This window comes from Leopardus geoffroyi, chromosome A1 (genome assembly GCF_018350155.1).
Source record: "Leopardus geoffroyi isolate Oge1 chromosome A1, O.geoffroyi_Oge1_pat1.0, whole genome shotgun sequence".
Classification (NCBI taxonomy): Eukaryota; Metazoa; Chordata; class Mammalia; order Carnivora; family Felidae; genus Leopardus; species Leopardus geoffroyi.
The window spans coordinates 85,986,694-86,008,448 of NC_059326.1; the positions used below are offsets into that span (position 1 = coordinate 85,986,694).

At 35.3% G+C, this 21,755-nt stretch overlaps 1 protein-coding gene across 12 annotated transcripts in view; it reads right to left on the reverse strand.

Annotated features, from left to right (window-relative positions):
- LOC123600802 (butyrophilin subfamily 1 member A1-like) overlaps positions 1 to 21,755 on the reverse strand; it is a 78,713-nt gene that overhangs the window by 55,929 nt on the left and 1,029 nt on the right. For all 12 annotated transcript variants that reach the window (XM_045483259.1, XM_045483240.1, XM_045483223.1 and 9 more), the window contains exons 2-4: positions 11,549 to 11,896; positions 5,595 to 5,876; positions 3,522 to 3,635 (exon numbers count right to left, since the gene is read on the reverse strand). In XM_045483259.1, the coding sequence (XP_045339215.1) occupies positions 3,522 to 3,635; positions 5,595 to 5,876; positions 11,549 to 11,896 (744 nt within the window). The remainder of the gene's footprint in view (positions 1 to 3,521; positions 3,636 to 5,594; positions 5,877 to 11,548; positions 11,897 to 21,755) is intronic.

Consider the following 21,755-nt stretch of genomic DNA (forward strand, 5'->3'; position numbering starts at 1 on the left):
GGTGATGGGCATTGAGGAGGGCACTGGGATGTGCACTGGGTGTTGTGTGTAATCAATGAACCACAGGAATCTAACCCAAAAACCAAGAGCACACTTTACACACTGTATGTTAGCCAATTTGACAATAAATTATATTAAATAATAAATATATAAATAAATAAATAAATGGCAATAAAACAAATGGAACTTAAAAAGAAAAAAAAAAGTAATGAAAATCATAACCACACCAATCAGACAATGCACAGAAATAAATGCATCCAAATCAGTAAGAAAGAAAGCTGTGCCTTTTAGCAGAAGACAAAATATTATACTTAGAAAACCCTGTAGAATACACCAAGGAACTATGAAAATTAATAAATGAATTTGGTAAAATTTCATGGTGCAAAATTAATATACAGAAAACAGCTGCATTTCTAAACATTAATAATGAAGCTGTAGAAAAAAAATGTCTTTAAATATCCCATTCAAAATTGCACTCAAAAATAAAATACCCAGGATTAAACTTCGCCAAAGTGGAAAAAGACCTGTACTCTGAAAACTATAAAATATAGATTATAGAAATTTAGATGACAAAAACAAATGGAAAGATATTCCATGCTCCTGGATTGGAAGAATTAATACTGCTAAAATATCCATATTACCCAAATCAAAATACAGATTCAATGTAATCCCTATCAAAATACCAATAGCAGTTTTCTCATAAGACAAATAATTATAAAATGTATGGAACCACACAACACTTTGAATACCCAAAGTAATGTTGAGAAAGAAAAACAAAGCTGGATATATCACAATCCAAGATTTTAAAATTATGCCACAAAGCTGTAATAACTAAAAAAGTATTTTATTGATACACAAAAAAGAAAGAAACCCACAAATCGATGGAACTAAAGAGAGAGCCCAGAAATAAACCTATGCTTCTATGGTCAGTTAATCTATGACAACGGAGGCAAGAATACACGATAGGAGAAAAAAAAATCTTCCTCAATAAATGGCTTGGGTAAACTGAATAACTATATGCAAACAAATGAAACTGACTCACTTTCTTACACCGTACCAAAAATAAAAATAAATTAAAGACCTATATCTGAGGTCTGAAACCATAAAGCTCCTGGAAGAAAACATAGGCAGCAATCTCTTTGATATTGATCTTAGCAACGTATTAATGGATACGTCTGCTAAGGTCAACAAAAGCAAAAAGTACACTACTAGGACTGTACCAAAAAAAAAAAAAAAAAGTGTGCAGTAAAGGAAACTATCAACAAAGCAAAAGGCAACCTACTGAATGGGAGCAGATACTTGTAAGTGATATTTCTGATAAGGGCTTAATATCTAAAATATCTAAAAGAAATCAGCAGCAAAAAAAAAAAAAAAAAAAAAAGGGGGGGGGGGGAGAAAAAGAAAATGAGTAATTCATTTAAAAAATGAGCCCAGTATCTGAATAGAAAGTTTTCCAAGATGGCCAACAGACACATATAATAATCGTCAACTGCCTCGCTAATCATCAGTGAAATGCAATTCAAAACCAGGCAATGTTTTCTGACACCTATCACAATGACTAGTATCAAAAATATAATAAATACTAAGTGTTGGCAAGGATATGGAGAAAAGAGAGCCCTAGTGCACTGTTGGTGGGAAGCTAAATTCGTGCAGCCACTGTGGAAAATATCAGGAAGTTTCTTTATGAAATTAAAAATAGAAATACGGTAAAATCAAGTAATTCCACTATTGGGTATTTAACCCCCCAGAAATGGAAAAAGTAATTCAAAAATATATATGCTCTGCTATGTTTATTGCAGTATTATTTACAACACCCAAGATATGGAAATATCCTAAATGCCTTGGAAAGATGAAAGAATAAATATTGTTTATACAATGGATTATTATTCAGCCAAAAATAATAATAAGATCATGCCATTTGCAACAACATGGATGAAACTAGAGGGTATTTTGGTGAGATGTCAGACAAAGGAAAAATACATATGATTTCAATTATGTGTGGAAAACAAAACAAAACAAAACAAACAAATAAAAGAGAACCAGACCATAAATACAGAGAACACACTGGTTGTTGCAGGACTGGAGGAGGAAGAGGTAAAAGGGAGTGGGAGGTATGGGCTTCCAGTTATGAACTGAGTAAGTCTCATGAATGAAAGGTACAGCTTAAGTAATATAATTTATGTATTGTAATAGCTGTTAGTGACAGATGGTGGCTACACTTTTGGTGAACAAAGCATAATGTGAAGAGTTCTTGAATCAATCTGTTGTAGACCTGGAACTAACGTAGTATTATTTGTCAGCTATACATTTTTATTAAGTTTTTCATTTTAATTCCAGTACAGTTAACAATTGTTTTCAATTAAATAAAATTTATCAGCTATGCTCTAACTGATAAATACCATTTTTTCTGCCATGAAAATATATTTCTCACATTTTTAGAAAAAAAAAACATTTTTTTTCATATTGACCAAGTAGACAATATTGGATATTTAAAGGGATTTCTAAGTTGTATAAAAATTTAGGAGTATGAACTATATCATTTTTGTGAACTGACAGGTGATGAGAGAAGAACTTTAACACAATGCAATGCTTCTCTTTATGGTCAGGGTTTTGTGTTTTTTTTGTTTTGTTTTGTTGTTTGTTTGCTTGTTTTGTTTTACTTTTGATCACTGCCCTGATTCTCTTCTCCTACCTAGTGGAGGTAAATCACATTGGCAGGAAAGTAACCTTCAAGATACTGGAAATTCAATCAATGTAGAACAAATGTAAATAGAAATATATCATAGTTCTACAGGAATAATGACCTAAGCCTATCTATGGCACAAATATTATTTCTGAACAGAGCATTTCTTTAAAGAACTCACTGAACACATTGAGAGTGAGGGACAGAAGTGCCACAGGCTGTGGGTAGCCAGGCCTATGTAGAGAAACCTAATCAAGCAATAGCAGAGAAAAATGGGTTCTTATGATGCATTATTTTCTAGGGGCTGGGGCTAGGCAGTCACGGGCACTCATGGCCTGGAAAAAGCTCTAATTTGTTAATATCTTCTTGCTTTTGCTCACAAAGAAATGTTCTGAATACCGCTATACTGATTTCTGCCCCCTCTCCCAATATTAGAGAAAAGTGGCATTCTGATAACAGAAAAAAAACATCCTAATGCTACACTAAGATTTCATTTAAATTATATTGTAGAGAATTTGATTATCTCTGGGTGCATAAATAAACACATAAACAAAGCATTATATAATCTTGTTTCTGAACCCACAAATTTAAGTGTCAGTACATAAACAAACCAAGCATGTTTTTTTTTTTTCCTTGATGAAGTAATTGACCTTCATCAGATAACCTCTAGTTTCTGACAAACATTCAAAGCCATAAGTTTGTGGATGCGTCTGTTCAGGTTTTCTTATTCCCAATTTTAAATGCTAAAGACCACCTACAGATCAGTTATGAATTTTTTGTAACTGTTATATTCTAATTCTTCCAAAAATGAGGCCAATTCACCATTTTTTAACTTTACCTTTGGCTTTTCGGGTACACACAAATAGAACACTGATTGTTGCACCAAAGGCCAGGAGAGACAGGAAAACTGCAAACCCCACTGCCCAAGGACAGTCCTCAGGAAACAAGGTATCTGAAAAATATAAAATTTCTCACTTAGTATTCAGCTTGCTATCAGAGACTTGGCTATTGGGAACAAATCCCTAGATGTTTTCCTTTAGGTGACATTATGAGGAAGAGCACAGATTCTAAGCCTCATCTACCTCTCCCTGCAATTCTAAAGAATTTTGGAATCCTAAAGAGGCTTCAGTTTCCTTTCCTGTTCTTGATATATGGAGACTCAGATGTTTATTTTATAAATTATCAAATGTTTTAATATGCTGAACACATACAAATAATTCATCAGGCATCCATGTACCCACAATCAAAATTTAACAAATATTATTATATTTGCAACAAATAATACTCTTACAACAAATGAAAGTCTAAAAATGAATTTAAGTATTTTTTTCATCCTATTCTCCATTATTTCTGCTAGAGACCCCACACTGACTTTGCCATGTGTCTTTTCTATCTGATTATTTTCTATATAAATATATATGTGAGTTTGACAATATACCAATGAGTAAGAAGCATGTGGAGCTTTTCCAAAGATTAAAGGAAAAATTGTGACATCTTGGATGATAAGCTAAATGGAATTCATGTCTAGGTTCTTGAGACAGAGATTATTTCAATTCCCCATTTCTTATGAGATATGTGTCAGCTAGCAAATAAAATCTGTAAAAATGAGTATCGTTTTTATATTCTTTTATTTAATGCTGTTACTTCAAAAGAGGTCCTGACTGAGTCACTCAGGTGCCCCAAAATGTCTGTGTAATTTTTAATTGATGATTTCAAACATATATGTATATATGTATATATAAATATATGAGCATTTTTAAAATGTTTTCTCTATCATGGTGTATGTGTTTGCTTCTTTCACATTTTCCACCTCAAGTTTTCTTTCAAACTAACTTAAACCAATGTGATGTCCCAAACCAAAGCACAAAGGAAATGTCACTTCACTTACTGATTAAAGGTGATACAAAAATTTGTGCATTGTAGAAAAATGTATTGTGGCTCGGTATTTTTCTAAGTAACAGGGATATAAAAAATAGACACAGTATCCTCAGAAGTTTATATTAATTCTAGGGAAATAGTGAAACATATAATCAAAATAATGTATGAATAAAGAGGGCACTTAACACAGAATAGCTTTCTGAGAGGTTAAGGTTAAATATAGAGGGAGCAGGAAGAAACCTTTGGTTAGAGGAAAAATAGAAGAAATGTGTCAATAACAGCCTACATGGGATATTGCATGGGTGAATATGTTCTGGGAATGAATGAGGGGTAGGAAGAATTGGAGGCAAAGGAAGACAGGGCTGAAGGATGAAGCTGGAAAGATTAGAAAGGACAAGAGATAAAGAATGTTATTGACAGGCTACAATACTTCAAATAAGGATATTTGTATATCCAGGAAGTTGGAAGAGATCACATGGGCAAACTATTTCTTTGAACTGTCACTTTGGATAGTTATTGGAATGTCTGAGCTCTTCTCTGCCTGTGCTATTAATCATAAGAGTTAATACTCATAACAACTTTATGAGGTAGACACTATGATTATCCATATTTAACACATGGGAACTAAGCACAGGCAGGTCAATAGTTACTCACGACCATGAAGCTGATAAATGGCACTGCCAGGATTCAAATTCAATTTGAAAGATGGGAGAAAACAGAAAATTGTGAAAAGATGCTTTCCCTAGGCAGTGGGATTAGGAGAAGTTTAGAAAGAACTTTGATGGTTTCCTCAAAAACGTTATTACTTTTTTCCACTCATGTATTCATCTGCATAAAGTAGAAGAATGACATTTCCATCATAAGAAGAAATATAAAACAAGACAGAATGTGACTTTTTCCAGGTTCTCTGCATTAAAATTTAGAAATGGATAAATTAGAATATCCTTCTGGTGTGTCAGTCATAGGTCTTTATCAGTAAGAACTTCCTGATCAGCAGGGACTTCTCAAGATATCAACTTTGGAGGAAACTGACCTGCTACGGAGACATGCACCTCCTTCTCCACACTGAGTATTAGGTTCCTTATAACACAGGACACATCTGCTCTTGAATTTTTATCAACTGTGATAGATGATTCCACATGAAACAGTCCATTTTCTTCTATTTTCTTTGTCTCAAAGGCTGGTGCCAAGCTCAGTCCTTGAAGGTCCCTCCATTGTACCTCAGGCTCTGGATACCACCCCATGGATGTGCAGGTCATCTTCATGTCCATCCTATTGCCAGGCTCAATGTGAATATGAGGAGCTGTACCTGAGACTAGGAAAGCCAAAGAGAGACAGAGAAAGTATGCATCTCCAAGAGTTTTCTTTCCAGTTTACATTTTAATTAACTTCTATGAAGTTCATCTTTCTTATTCATAAAGAGAGTTAGAAAAATAACTAAGCCAAAGAACTTTGGGGAAAAAATCAGCTGTATCAACATTTAATAAAGTACCCGCATACCAAGCATGTCTGTATTGTTTTGCTTTGCCGCCCTCCCAGTTGAAACATCACTGATTATATTATTTGATGATTCTTAAAGTTGGTTAGAAGAATGTGGCACCTGGGTGGCTCACTTGGTTAAGTGTCCAACTTTGGCTCAGGTCATGAACTCATAGTTCATGGGTTGGAACCCCATATCGGGTTCTGTGCTGACAGCTCAGAGCCTGCTGACTGCTCTGGATTCTGTCTCTCCTTCTGTCTTTGCCCCTCTCTGGATCATTCATATTCTCTCTCTCTCTCTCTCTGTCTCTAAAAAATAAACATTTTTAAAAAACTAAGTTGAGTGGAAAAACACTCTATCAATTCATTTGCAGTCACTGAATTTAAAGGAACACAGGATGGTTTTCTGTAGCAAATTTGTAGTCACTTTACAATTGTCTTTTAATGCCTAATTCTAAAGAAGTTATTTTTAAATAAATAACTTCTCATGACGTTGAACATCAATGTGGTCCAAATAACTAGCTACAGGTCGTTCCTGAGCACCCGAAATTTTGTTAGGAAATGAATTTCATATTTTAGTCAATTAAATTCATTCCAACTAAATTTAAATTTAAGAGAAATATGCAGTTAGTAGCTGCTATTTTGGATAGAACATTTCGGGGAATAATATAAGTTTTAACTATGAATATCCCAGTCCCGTTTAAAACTGAATGTTCCAAACCACCTTACATTTAAAAGTGGCCTTGATATGCTGATAGAAGTGTTGTGAAATGGAAAAGATACATGTGCTTTCTGGAATATTTCCCTCAGAGAAAGGAGATACACTTTTTTCCTTCATTTTTTTCTCACTTCTCAAGGACTGGAGCACAGACAGTTCCTATGAATCATCTTAAAAGGTGAATTTTGTGGATATGGCAAAATATCAAGTTGAGAGAAATGTGTAAACCTCACAGTGTGTACCTACTCTTCCAGTTCTAGTTCCTTTACCCCTGTACCACGGGAGAAATTCTGGTTTAAGCTACTGTGTGTTGACTTCATTGAATAGTAGTGTAGCATTCTGTACAGTATTATGTACAGTAGCTCTTACAGTCTATTACAAAAAATAAAATTTACTAGGACAAAACTATTCTTGTTTTGTGTTGAATTTTGTCTTCTATAAGATATGTTCAAGTCTTAATCCTTGATATCTGTGCATTTATTTGGATGCCTTCTGTACATGTAATTAGTAAAAATGAAATTATACTGGAATAGATGGGTCTTAATCCAAAAGGATTATGGTCTATATGAAAAGAAAGGAATTTAGGCATAGAGACACAGGGAAACTGGTTCTTTGAAGATAGAGCCAGAGATTGGAATGATCCCAACAAAAGCAGAGGAATGCCTGGGCCACAAGAAGCTGTCAGAGGCAAAGAATCATTCTCCTTAGATGCTTCCAATGGACCATAACCTTGATGACACTTTGATTGTGGACTCTGGCCTCCAGAATTGTGAGAAAATAAATGTCTTTTGTTTTCAGTCCATCACATTTGTGGTAATTTGTTATGATAGTCATCCTAGGAAGTTTATGAAGGAAAATTATCCAATGATTTCTGATATTGCATGGATGGCCAAACCCTTAACACCATTTGGTGACTAGTATATAGTGTGTCAAGTCAGTAATGACCTAAGTGGCAGAGTGGTGCCGACCAGTGCTAGTACTGATACATGGAATTTTCAGAATGCAATGGCTTTGAGAATCAGTAGAGCATCATGCTTATGAGAATAGGCTCTGTAGTCAAAGAGTTACACTTGTACTTGCTGGGACTAGTGACCCAGTGTATCTAATGACTCAATCTCCCTGTGCCTCCATTCCCTTTTTATAAAACCAAGAAAAAAAAGAGTCTCAACACATATAATGGCTATAAATATTACTCCATATATAGTGCTTACTATGTTGTAATAAATATTATTCATCTTAAAGAATTAATAAATTAAGAATACAAAGAAAATATGGTTTTCATTTGCTGGATCCTTCAATTTGAAAGGCCATCCATTGTATTTCATGTGTTTAGGCTGCTTGCTACAAGTTGAAGGGAAATGTCATTCTGGATGGGTAATTTCTAAAGAGAAGATTATATTTGGCAGGTCTTTGTAGAAACACAATAAATGCTTAATTCGTATCTGATTTTCTATAGACAGAAAAGTTGTATTTCGAATTATGCTATTCTGTTTGCCTTACTAAATTTGGGAGCTAAGGGTAGAACACAACCTCTGGGTCTGGCACCAATTAAAAATAGGATTGGAAATTAGGGGTGTTGGGTATGGATAATTTCACAGGCTTGAAAAATGTGTTCCAAGTGCTGCCTTAGCCATTAATGTTCTCTTATGAATTATCAAGTCAAGACTGAAGGGTCAAAGTGGAGAAAAGTTTGCCAGCAGGTGAGTAAACTAGGTCACCATGGTTCTACCTTCATGGGTTTCTAATGGGCATACTTGAGACCTACATGGTTTCTGACATAGCACAGGCTGATTTTAATACATACTGTATCTATTTTGAAAGTCTGGGATTTTTATTGTCTTATGACCATGGCAGGGAGAGAAATCTCATAGTTTTCACCATTATGACACCATCTGATTATGTTACCTAATATCAGGGCCTTCATTTTTATCTCTTATCTCTTAGAAAATATTTTGATTATGTTTTCAACCTATATTTGTGGTTGCCTTAATAGTTATTGATTGATGGATTTGCTTACCTGTACTCTACAACTATCAAACAGATAGTAGAAGTTAGTGATGCTTATTGTATTTAAGTAGAATTTAATGTAGGTGTTCACTGCAGTTGTGGGTTCTGCAGAAATTCTGTTACCCAGAACCTCCTGGGTATTTAAACAGAACAGAAAATGAGTTGGTTCCATTTGACTTAAGATACAGAAGAATATTTCTCTAGGAGATAGTATAGAATTCTTGAGCTGCCTGCAGAGACTGCATCCTTATCAGAACTGATTACTGACCCTGAGAAAAATGTTATTCCTCCATGAAGGAGAGATATTTTAAAGAAATTCATGGCAAAAATCATAGTAACTAAGGAAATCACAGAAAAATATGAGGTATCCAGCTAGAGAAAACCAAGGACTTGGTCTCAAGATCTGGCACAAATGAAAACTATAAAGTCACACAGCACCAGATATTATTTTGCAGTGGATATGGGATTGGAAACAAATGGATCCATCCCAGGATGAACTACACAAGCTCATGGATAATTCATCTGGAAGAGGTAAGAACATCAGAGCATTTTATCAATATAGGACTTTATTTTTCTTATTTATAATGAATGAGGACTGCAGGTCCAAAAATGAGATATCTCCCATTAAAATCAACAAAATGTGGCAAAAAAGCAGCACACCTACATTTTAGTAGTACAGAAGTCTTTTTTTTTTTTGAAAAAAATCTGGATTCTTAAAAGCTTATTCGTAATCACTTATTATGTCAATATTTAGATACCAGTTTATTTTACAATAGGCCAGAGGATGATATAATTTCTTAAGAATTTAAAAGTACACCTATTTTCATTAATTTCTAAAGTCAAAGGTTGTTTATGCAAATATTGTACTTAGTTCAAATATTAAATCCACATATTTGTACTGCCCACAGGAAACAAGAGAAAAGGAACCAAATATCTTTGGATGTTGTGGGGTCTTCTGGGCTTCATAAAAAAGATGGGTGGAATGCATACTTTTTTTTTAAATATATATTCACAGTGCAAATTAAAGTGCTTGGCACTGGCTTTTTGTGCTTGGGTAGCAAATACAACTTCCCTTGCATAAATGATTTGGAACAAACAATGAGTTGATGTATAATAAAAACTCATGTACAAGATATAAGAGATTCGGGAAGGTGTGTCAGTTAACCATTGTTGAAGCTCAAAACAAATTCAATCACAAGCATGATGTCAGAGTTTAGTGCCAAGAGCGTCAAGGTAGGAAATGCACTCTTCTAAAGACTGGGTTAAAAAGGACACATAGTGGAAATTTGTTTTCTGTTTAGTGGTAGAGTTACTCTCAACAAGGAACAAGTAAAGAAATTGAGATAAAGAAATTGAGATGATTCTGAGGAATGACATATTGTTCATTGCAGAAGCAATTAGTTTTCAAATCCAAAGCCCTTGATAAGAGTTTATCCAAATTTTAGGAAATGTTTGTAGGACTTATAGAAGTGGATGTCTAACACCTGGATTGCTTCAGAAGTTACCACAATAGAGTGAAAGATCCCTGTTCGAAAGGCAAAACTTAATGAATGAATGAATGAATGAATGAATGAATATAATTGGTTTCATTCATGCCTCTTAGTGACTGGTTAAATGTCTCCAGTACACTGAAAGTCATTTGCATACAATAGACACTTGCAGTGAAGAACGCGAGTATACTTGCATAAAAAGCAGATATTCTTTAAATTCAGGAAGGAATCTCAGAAGGAGGTTACTATTCTTTCCATGATTCATCAGAAATATTATCAGAGGCTGTGTGGCTCAAAATGTCTGGTTACAAAAATGGTAACTCAAAAAGGTGTTTAAAACTTGCAGGCAAGTGTCTTTGCACATGCTCCCCTTTAATTTATGAATAATTATAGAAGAACACATCCTTTATTGTGTAAACATGGATTAAGGGTTACTTGGGACCTATGCACAATTGTCACTAAATAAGAGGAAGGAGCATTTGCACACAGGTCAGGGAGTTCTGAAGGAAAATGTTTTCCTGCCTTTGGGAGGAAGGTCAATATTATTGTCTCTTTCATTACATTGGGTTAGTTTATCTTATGTCCATTGTAAGAAAGATGATACAAAAACTCATCTTCTGAGCTCAGTAAAGGCCCTATAATGTCTATACAGAAAATGGTATTTCAGGCTCAGTGTGTGGTTGAATTACAGTCCTTCCTTAGTCTTTCACTCTGGCAATATAGTTTTGTGGGGTTTTTCTTGTTTTGTTTTGGTGTGTGTGTGTGTGTGTGTGTGTGTGTGTGTGTGTATGTGTGTGTGTTGGTCAATATCTGAGCAGGAGTGAGATCTAAGGGGACAAATTATGCAAGGATCTGAATAAAGAAGGATGTCATACTAAATAGTGAACAAGACCACATGTGACTGGGCTTTTCCCAGAGTGGGTAGCAGCAAGGTGTAGAAAACCTAGCCAGAGGGCAGGCTATTCAGATTCTTTCTGTCTCTTTTAACTCCCTCTGAAATTTAGAAGATAGACTAAGATACACTTCTGGGACTCTTCTGAGATAGAACATACTATAATACCTACTTTTTCTTTTCTTCAAAGAAATTATGTTGACAAATGATTAAAATGTGTTTTTAGTACCACCCAAGAATGTTGAGGCAGACTGATTAGATTGCATATTTAACTTTCTTGGCATTCAGTCATAGTGTTTGTATAGATTTAGCCACCTCTATCCATATACAACACTACTTTAGACTGCTGATGGAAACAAAATAATACAATTTGGACAGTAGTTTTAATTACAGAGACTCACCTGTGACCAACACTTTGAACTGTGCTTTATTGTAGAATGTAGAGCTTTCAAAGAAACACACATACTCCCCTTCATCTGAAGGTCTGATGTGATGGATCCTTAGGGCAACAAGCCCTTTGGTAATATTCTCCTTCAGGAACTTGGTCCTCCCTTGGTACTCTGGCATTTGCTGGTCCATATGATCCTGGGAAGTCCCATAATAATGCACCAGGCCTGAAGGATCATTTCGGTACCACCTCACTTCCATGTTCTGAGCATCTATTGATGGGTTGAGATGACAGGAAACCACAACCTCTTCCCCAACAAGGGCAATGACTGGTGCTCTTGGTCCTATGACCTGGAATTGCCCTGGAAATAATTTTTAAAACAATGGAATCATTACTGAGACCTTGACAAGCATGGTTGTGGCCATCTGATCAGTAAAAAATTAGACCAGTTTAATTAACATAGGAAATTGTAGACGATTAATGAACAGATTTAAAATAAACCTGTCCAGGGGTGCCTGGGTGGCTCAGATGGGTGAGCGTCTGACTTCAGCTCAGGTCATGATCTCATGGTTCTTGGTTCGAGCCATGCAACAGACTCTTCTCTGACAGCCCAGAGTCTGGATCCTGCTTCAGATTCTGCATCTTCTTCTCTCCCTCCCCCACTCACACTGTGTCTCTCAAAAATAAATAAATGTTAAAAAAAAAAAAACAAAAAATAAAATATAGATGCCCAAATACACTGTTAGCATAAAGGATAATACAGAACATAATGCCAACATGCAATAGTCATTTGATCTTTAAAAAATATATTAATTGTTTTCCCTTTTCCTAGGATTAGAATTCAAATTATATAAATCTCATTGTTTATGGCTTATGAAAATTTCATGTGTTATAGAATATATTATCATTTAACAGATGAAAGTATTGAGTCAGTCAACAATTAATAATTGAGTCAATGATTAATGGATTCAGTAAATGTTAAATTGCCCCTAAATACTTATTCTTTGTTAAATTATATGATCTAAGTATTCTAATAGTAATACCCTAATGTTTCCTTGCTTTACACCATGTATTATATAATATAAATAAATATAAGGTGAAACTATTAAAACTTAAATGGCTATGTTAAGAAAGAACATAATTCTATTCATAATATTTACCCAGTTTAGAACATAAGTATGAGATCCTGTCTACAACATAAATTTTCTAGAATTTTACTGTAAGTTCTCTCTGAGTATAGGCATAAAGAGTAACCGTTGGTTAAAACCAATCTTAAAACAATAAATTTTACCTGGCTTATATATTTTAAAAGGCTACATAATCTTTTGTTCCAATATTGAAATTCAAATATATTTTTTAAATGTTTATTTATTTATTTTTGAGAGAGAGAGCAGGAAGGGTCATGGAGAAAAGAGATAGAGACTCCAAAGCAGGCACCATGCTGTCAGCACAGAGACTGATGGCAGTGCTCCATGTCAGGCTCGAAATCATAAATCGTGAGATCATGACTTGAACCAAAATTAAGAGTCAGACGCTTAACTGACTGAGCCACCCAAGTCACCCATCGAATATATCTTTCTTAAGGATGGAGGGCTATCATTCTGAAATGTAAACATCAAACATGATAGCGCCACTTTCACTCTGTCACTGTGTATGTTTAACCTAGGCATGCATGGCTCCAAGTTCTAACTGCTCACATGTCATTAATGTAAGGAAAGTTGTACAGATAAACACACTAATAACTAAATGAATTTAAAACAAAATTTACTTTCATATTATTATTCTTAAGTATCAGTTTTTTATCATATATTTTGAGATATGCAAGTAATGGACTGAACCAGCTTGGCTGGAAAAGTGGGCTAGGTTTCTTTCTCTTGAAACCTTACTGACTGTTCCATGACAAATTTCATTAGCAGATTGCTTACAATGTCATTGCAGTATGGTTTGGTGTTTATTATTATTCTTCTCATTATTATTATTATGTTTAAGTTTATTTATTTATTTTGAGAGAGAGCATGAGCAGGGGACGGGCAGAGAGAAACATTAAGAGAGAGAATCCCAAGCAGGCTCAACACTATCAGGGAGAGCACAATGTGAAGCTCAATCTCAGTTAGATCATGACCTGAGCTGAAATCAAGAGATTGAAAGTACTTCTACGCTAGGTATATGATGCTTAATATGATATCAAATAGCTGCCCCTTCTTAACAACCTATGCCTTATCCATTAATACTAGACCTTGAGGCTATTACTAGTTGCCAAATATATTGACTCCTTCAAAATTGAAAGAAACCACACTCTTTGTGGCATTTCAGTCCATTCACCAACACCTGTTGTAGCCTAGGATACAATAGGGCAGTGAAAATTTGAACATCCCTTTTCAGGTAGTACAAAAGTATCAGAGTGGTCACCAAAGAAGGATGCCTCCCACCACTCTGATCCCAGGAACCTTCACCAATATTCCTGATGTGGTGCCATTCAGAGCTGAGGGGGATTTTGGTAATGTACTCCTAGATTATTAATGTGATCTCCTTGTTTTCTATGAATCGACCATGTGATCAACTTCCTCACTCCCAAAGGATTCCCCCTTCAGGCTGTCTCCTAACACATTGGGGTGACCTTGGACAACAGGATTTAAGGAAGCATCTCATCTTCTTCAGTAATAGTGCCTGGCCTCAACATTCTCTGAAGAATGATGAAAATTGGTCCATTAATGGGACCTTCAAATTCAATACTATTTATAAATTAGACCTTCTTTGTAGGTTTCAGGGAAAATGGAACAAAATCACATTTGGTCAGATCTTTATGGCCCTGTACCACAAGGATGATCTGTCCATACTCCTTTACGGGGCCTAAAGACAACTTCTTCTTACCCATTTGCATCAGTTCTTCTACTTCTGTTAATTCACCACATCACTTGTGTTCTGTCATGTTTTCTATGCACCCCCACCTTGTCTCTCTTATAAACACTTTGCTAACAAGATCCTATACATGCCTGCTGTGTTTTTCCTAACTCACTAGTTTCCTTCTTGTTTCTTCTTCTGTTATGTGGGATCAGGAATAGATTTTGAGAGTCCTGGAGGAATATTTCCTGAGTCTTGTTGTCAGTGGACTTTTCTCCTTCATTTATCTACTAGATTAATGGCTATGCTAATTGCAGCCAATTATCTGGTTCAGCTACCTCTGGACAGGGAATTTAAGGAGTATTCCCAAGCAGCTGCCGAAATTCCTTTTGTTTCAGGGAGGTTCCCTGATCTCTACAGCTCAACATGGACTGCCTATTTTCACTTTTTGTTGGAGAAAATAAATGTGTGTCTGCCCTGACTTCTCTATCTTGACATGGGCTGCCTTTTTTCACTTTTGTTGGGAGGAAAGAAATATGTGTATGTTCCTGTATGAGCTGATGAGCTTTAGGACTAGAAGTCCTCTTTGTCTGCACTCTGGGTTTTATCCTCCCCCAGATTACTGGTAGTGCCTCACCTCTTCTGCCTCCACCTGCTCCTCCTCCCATTTCTGCACCACAGTGGGTGCAGTGTGCATAACTCTCCTGGACCAGTCTCCATGCATCCAATGCCATTGGCTCTTGCTCCTTCTACCCTTGCTATCAAGGAGCAAAGAGCACCCCAAGCTGTTGCAACACCTTCTTATCAAGTTGAAACTAGATATGTCCCCAGTCATCATGAAAGGGCCCAAGGGTTCTCTTGGACTTAAACTGCTCACTTCCTCTCCCCAAAGATGCCTCAGGTCAACATGCACAGTGGGGACAAGTGGATTGTCTCTGAAGTCGACCTAGGCGCAACATATTCTGTATTTAAACTCATATAAGTTTGTTAGTTTAACTAAGGAAGACTTGTCTTTACAGTTATCAGCATTAGGGGTGCCTGGGTGGCTCAGTTGGTTAAGTGTCTGACTTCAGCTCATGATTTCACAGTTCGTGGGTTCAAGCCCCGCATTGGGCTCTGTGCTGACAGCTCAGAGCCTGGAGCCTGCTTCGGATTCTCTGTCTCCCTCTCTCTCTGTTCCTCTCCCGATCATGCTCTGTCTCTCTCTCTCTCTCTCTCCTTCAAAAATAAATAAAAACATTAAAAAATTAGAATTATCAGCATTAAATATATAACTTTTATTCTACCAAGGTTTACTAAGTGTGAAATAAGCTCATGTGATTTCTGTTGTAATTTGTCAGCAAAAAAAAAATAATAAAAAAATAACTTAAAAAGATGCTTGTTTCATCTCTCTTAAACTTTTCATGGATAATTAAAAAAACTGAAATAAATTAAAACGTTTACACATAAAAGTTTTCATAGCTTTCAAAACCTTTGGTCACTTAAAATTTGATTTTTTGCTAAATTAAATGATAAAATTGGATTGAATTTGCTGGATATGTAAGTCTTGTCCAAATAATGTAGAAAAGCATTGATTACTGAACATAGGTTTGTGTTTTGGGGTTTTTCTTGCAGAGAAACTGAAGATATTTGGGCCTGTTGGTAAACATGTAGTATGCTTTATTGAAAGAATACTATGGAAAACGTTTTTAGAATTAAACAAGGTAAACATGAATTTCTTGTCTTAAGAATTCTGGAGCAACAGTTCACAATTGTTTCCTATTTAACTTTAACTGTACACTAAAGCTTCTAAAAATAAAATTCTGCTAAATGTAATGAGGACTGATGGAAATAAGGGAAGAAACTATGTATGTAAGAAAAGATGAGTTTTTAATAAGAAAGGCATAAGGAATGAGGACAAATATTGTTGAGGGAAAAAGAATGTAATTTTATCCTAAAAAGAGACCAGTTGTGTAGAGAAAACAGGCTTAGGACAAATTCTGAATGAAAAAGAAAGCTGTAGGACGTTTGTGAAGGAGAATCTTTGGAAAATAATTTTATATGTGGTTAAGTTTGAAATAAATGGAATTTAAGGCACACTGGTATAAGTTTGAAAATGTGTCTCCTCATTTTTAAAAAAACTTTTTTTTTTTTAATTTAGATTGCTGGTCTGCTCATGATAAGAAAATAAAGAAAGGGGCTTTTCTCTTTCGTCTACCCAGAATACCAGTGTTTTTCTTTATCTGCCCTGAAAACCAAAGCTTCTATGTTTTGTCTTTATCAGGTCTTTGATTACTTAAGAAAGTGCCTGCCTTGGTCGGTAGATAGAACATGGGACTCTTGAACTCAGGGTTGTGAGTTCAAACACCACAGTGGGTGTGGAACCTATTAAAAGAAAAAAAAAAAAAAAGAACCTTAAGACTTTCCAATGTTGAAATAGTATACTATTGCTAACTGATATATGATTTCCTAACAGGGTCCATTATTGTCACCTTGGTTAAATATAAATATTAGATTTGTAATGATCTATAACACTTTTTAGGAATGTGCTTAAAACTTTCTGAGGGTTTTAACAAGCTTTACAAGATTTAATTATACAGGAAGTTTTCTTTTTTTCTTTTTTTTTTTTTTCAAATTACATTTGTTTATTTGGTATTTGAAGTTACTTGGACAACATTTTCAAACCAATAATGATAATCTTTAGATTGTATTTTATGGATAAATGTATAATTATTCTAGGATATATATGAAATTCCTGAAGTTTCTATGTCCTCATAGAAAGTCATTGCTTGTATTATTGAAATTTTGTATGTCACAGAAATAACCAGATGTCCTTGTAAATTGCATTATAACAAATTTTCACACAAGATTTTTAACCATGTGCATTTCTGAGGGGTTTTATTTTGTCATTTATAATTATTATTTGAGTGTTATTGCAAAATGCGTTTCATCTTCAAGGAGATTCATAGAAAGGATTTTTTACAAATACAAGTTTTTGGTATCTTTAAAATCATAAAACTGACCCAGGTAAGATTTCCAGAACTAATGAGCAAGCTGCACTTAAAATGAACAAAAATTAAAAACACAGAACTGATTGAATTGAGAAAAATGATAGAATAATCCTTGGTGAAAAAATGGAAGCATTTAACATTTTCCCCTAACTGAATCCTCCAGAATTCAGAAACTCTTAGTGAGTGTTCTTTCTTCCATGGAATTTATAATTATTTGAATAAGTTTTATGAAAATCTGGTCTCCTCATATCAGGACACCACTGGAACATTGGTTATATTACCAAGACTTTATCTGAAGTGTAATATTTTAAAGATACATGCATAGACACATATATGACCAGACAGCTTTAAGGAATTAAGGTTGATGTTTTGAAGCCAATAACTCCCCTTGAGATTATTGGCCTGATATCTTGTTTAAGAGTTCCCAGCAGTTTACTGGGTGAGCAGAGAACATCACTTCCAGGGACATCAAGTTTCTTGCATATATCGGATGAAATATATATCCAGGATAGATTGGATGATATATATTTCCAGGAGACCTCAAGAATAGGAATACACCAAAATATACAGGTATTGTAGGCAAGTGTGATGACAAATATTGGCTTGGCTCTGGCCTCAAGAGGCTATTAAGAGTTCAGTCTAGAGATTCCTCATAAAAAGTTCCAGAAAGATTAAAATCCAGCAAGATTTTAAAGGCTGTATATGGTCAATAACTATTCTTGGTGAGCTTATGTACATAATTAACCCAATTTTGTCAAAACTGGAATTAATCTACAAGCAAATTAGCCCTGGTTTGGCTATCTCTGGAAATAAAGGTGAATGTAGAGAGAGAATACATGTTTTAATAACATTTCCTTTTGGATGCTAGATTCTAGTTTTCATTAATTATCTTTAAGTGTTTGTTACTTGCCTAAACTAAACAACTTGAGGTAAAACAGAGAAAATGCCGTAAGAGTTTGCATATAGACCATCTTCTAGTTTGTTACTCTGTGGGGCTAATAACAGATGTTCCATGGACGTATGATTATTTAACATCTAGACAATAAAATAAACTGCCCAACAACTGTGTAAATTATCTGTCAACTTGACCAATTCCATGTGGCTGAGATAACAAAATTGCTCTTTAAAAGTCAGAACACATCCCACTCTATGGGGTTAGCTATGAACTTGTGGAGATAAAATCCTTAAAATTTGATTGGAGAATGAACTTGGCGATACCCTTATCTCACAGAGCAAATCATAGCCCACTTGCCAGTGATTCATTTCAAGTATAATATGGTTAAGTCTAGACATCAAGCAAAGAAGCTTTCTTCATAGTTTAATCTCTTAGTCATGTTTATCCTTGGAGCCACCTCTATTGAACCAAGATTTCAAGTAGATGCTTTAGCCAAGCATACAGTGGCCATGTTTAACCAAACCCAACAGAAAGTCACCCCAGTCCCAGCACATATAGGGAAATTTCTATTAATAAAAATAACAGAGTTTCTTTTTTTTATTATTTATTTTTGAGAATATGTGAGCAAGAGAGAGGCAGAGAAAGGGTGGGAGAGAATCCCAAGAAGGCACTGCACTGTTAACACAGAGCCTGATGTGGGGCTTAATCCCATGAACTGTGAGATCATGACCTGAGCTGAAATTAAGGGTTGGATGCTTAACCAACTGAAGCCACCCAGGCACCCCAAAATAATAATGTTTCCTGCTGTATTATGCTAAAAATTAGATGGGCCACTCCATGTCATAGGAGGCCTTTCTCTTATCCTTGAATTATCAAAATTTTAACTGAATATGCCAACCAACAGATAGACTCATTACCACACTTTCCACATCTATGTAGTCTTTCCTATCAATACACTCAGGAAGGAATATATAAGATATGGGATGGATACATGAGGCTTACTCCCACAATAAAATAACTAAGCCAAGTAGTCCTTTTATGCTGGGAACAGAAAGAACATACACTTGATTCATGACCCTATGGTACTCACCAAAGCAATGGCTCCCCCCCCCCCCCCAAGAAGCCTGGGACCATACCATTATTTTGACAGCAACCAATTGGTTTGCCACTGACTGGACAAGGCAACCAAATATCACATGGCTGGCACTTAACAGAACACAGTTGCTATTTGGGCAAAATTAGTGGCCATAGCTTACAGAAGGCTGGATTAGGAGATGGACTATAGGTTATGCATGGATACCTGGTTGTAGCATTAACTATCACAAGTCCAACTAATCTTCCATATCTAAAACAATAATGGGCAAGATACATATTTCTTTGGTATTACCATCCAGCATCTATTTTTCTTCCATCAGTAGTTTTAGATGTCATATAGCACATAGATGCCCTTGATAAATACACGATTATGGCCTTAAATAACACAAAATAGCTTTACATTATTAAACACTGAAGTAACTCAAAAGCATAAACAAATTCTACACAATAAAATGGCACTAGATAATTTAACAGCAGCATAACCACGAACATATGTCATTATTAAAGTGGAATGTTGCATCTACATTACACATTTTAACAAAACTATAACAGGATTACTTACTGATATAAATAACCAAATTGGTGCTCTTAAAACCTTACATTTGGGGTAATCAAGACTGGCTAAGATCCTGGTTGGATCTACCTGGTTGGCCCACACTAAAACATCTTCTTATCATAATTTTTAGTTTTATTACAGTAATAATCTTGAGATGTTGTATTTTTCACTTTGTTGTCTCCTATTATTGAGATACACACAACCTGTTCCTGTATCCTTTACCCATCAAATGGTCCTCTACTTGAAACAAATTCACCCTGAGGGCCACTCTAGACACTAAAGCAATAGCCTTCTGTAATGATTACTTGGAGAACAGATAGTGACCGATTTTAGTCCATATGTAGTGACATCTCTACAATCCTTGTCAGGTTGCAGGTTGAAGAAGTTACAGATGATGAGCCCTTTGTCCTTCAAAAACCTTAATGATTTAGGCAATGAAAATTGGTCAGAGGGAAATGATGACAGCTAGAAGCAGAAAAATGTTCACCTTTAACCAAGAGAGCTTAGCTATGGCCTGCATAGTTGCAATAAGGATCAAATATGTGTTGGTTGCTACATTCTTAAAGAGAGTCATGACTGCCTGTGCATCTCATGAAAGTTAATATGGAGCTGAATGATATTCACCAGAGAAATCTTGCGAAAGTAATTTTGTGAGTAGAAATTTGAAAAAAACACTTATGACTCAGTGTACTTATACTCAAAATACTTATACTCAGTGTAGACCCTTTCCCCTTTGAGCACTAAGCATGTAAACACCAGCTTCGTACAGAAAAAGTGCAGCTCTTTCTGCCCATGGGTCCTGTCCCCATGCTACATAAATGAACTTAAATAAGCTTCAATGTAAAATGTCTAAAATTTCTTTCTTGAGTGCCATGCTCAATGATCCTGCAACATGCTTAACAGAAGAACATTTTACCTACTCCCCTAACAAAAACTGCATCCCACTTCTCCTTTTTTGCAATTAAAGAGAAATTCACATTTGGCAAGATTCATAAGTAGTAAAGATCTGCTACAACATAGGATGTATACTTGACAATATTGTACTATGTGCACTTAGAAATTTGTTAAGAGGGATAACTCAAGTGTTATTCACACACACATACACACACACATACACACACATACACATTTAAAATAACAGCATAGCAGGAGGAAAATTCTAGATATATTGATTAACTTGATTGTGGTGATTGTTACACAAGGGTTTGCATTTGTATTGTAAATTTTCACATGTTACCGTTTCCTGATACCTCAACATGCCAACAGATTTGGGAGCACTTTTCCTAGGTGACCACAGGCACCACTGTGATAAGATGACCTTTGCCACAAATTCCCCATCTTGCCCTTCTCAGACTAGGGCCTTTTGATATTCAAATGCAGAAATTTATTTGTGCCTTTTATTTATGGATCCCACCTTGATTCCAATAACGATACTTGCCAATGAGCTTTCCACTGTCTAGGCTCCCAAACTGCTTAGCTGGCCCCCCTCCCCAGGCACTTTCTCTGTCTTTCTCAATGTAACCCTTTTCATGGAATAGGACTTTATCTAGGACATGTGAGAAAGACAAGCTTTGTTTTCCTGACCCTCTCCTGTATACCCTATGGTGGCTGCACCTTATTGATTATTTTATGAAAGAAAACAAAATAGTGAATGTCCAAAATTACAAATTGTATATTTTAAATATTTTAATTTTATATATCAGTTTGATCTCTTTAAAACTAATTTTTAAGTAGAGAGCTTCACAGATATGATAGGTTACTTTTCCAGTTACGGCACGCATTAATTTTCTAATGTACTAATTGCTTTCTTGTATTTTTAACAGATGATGTTTCTGAGGTAGTG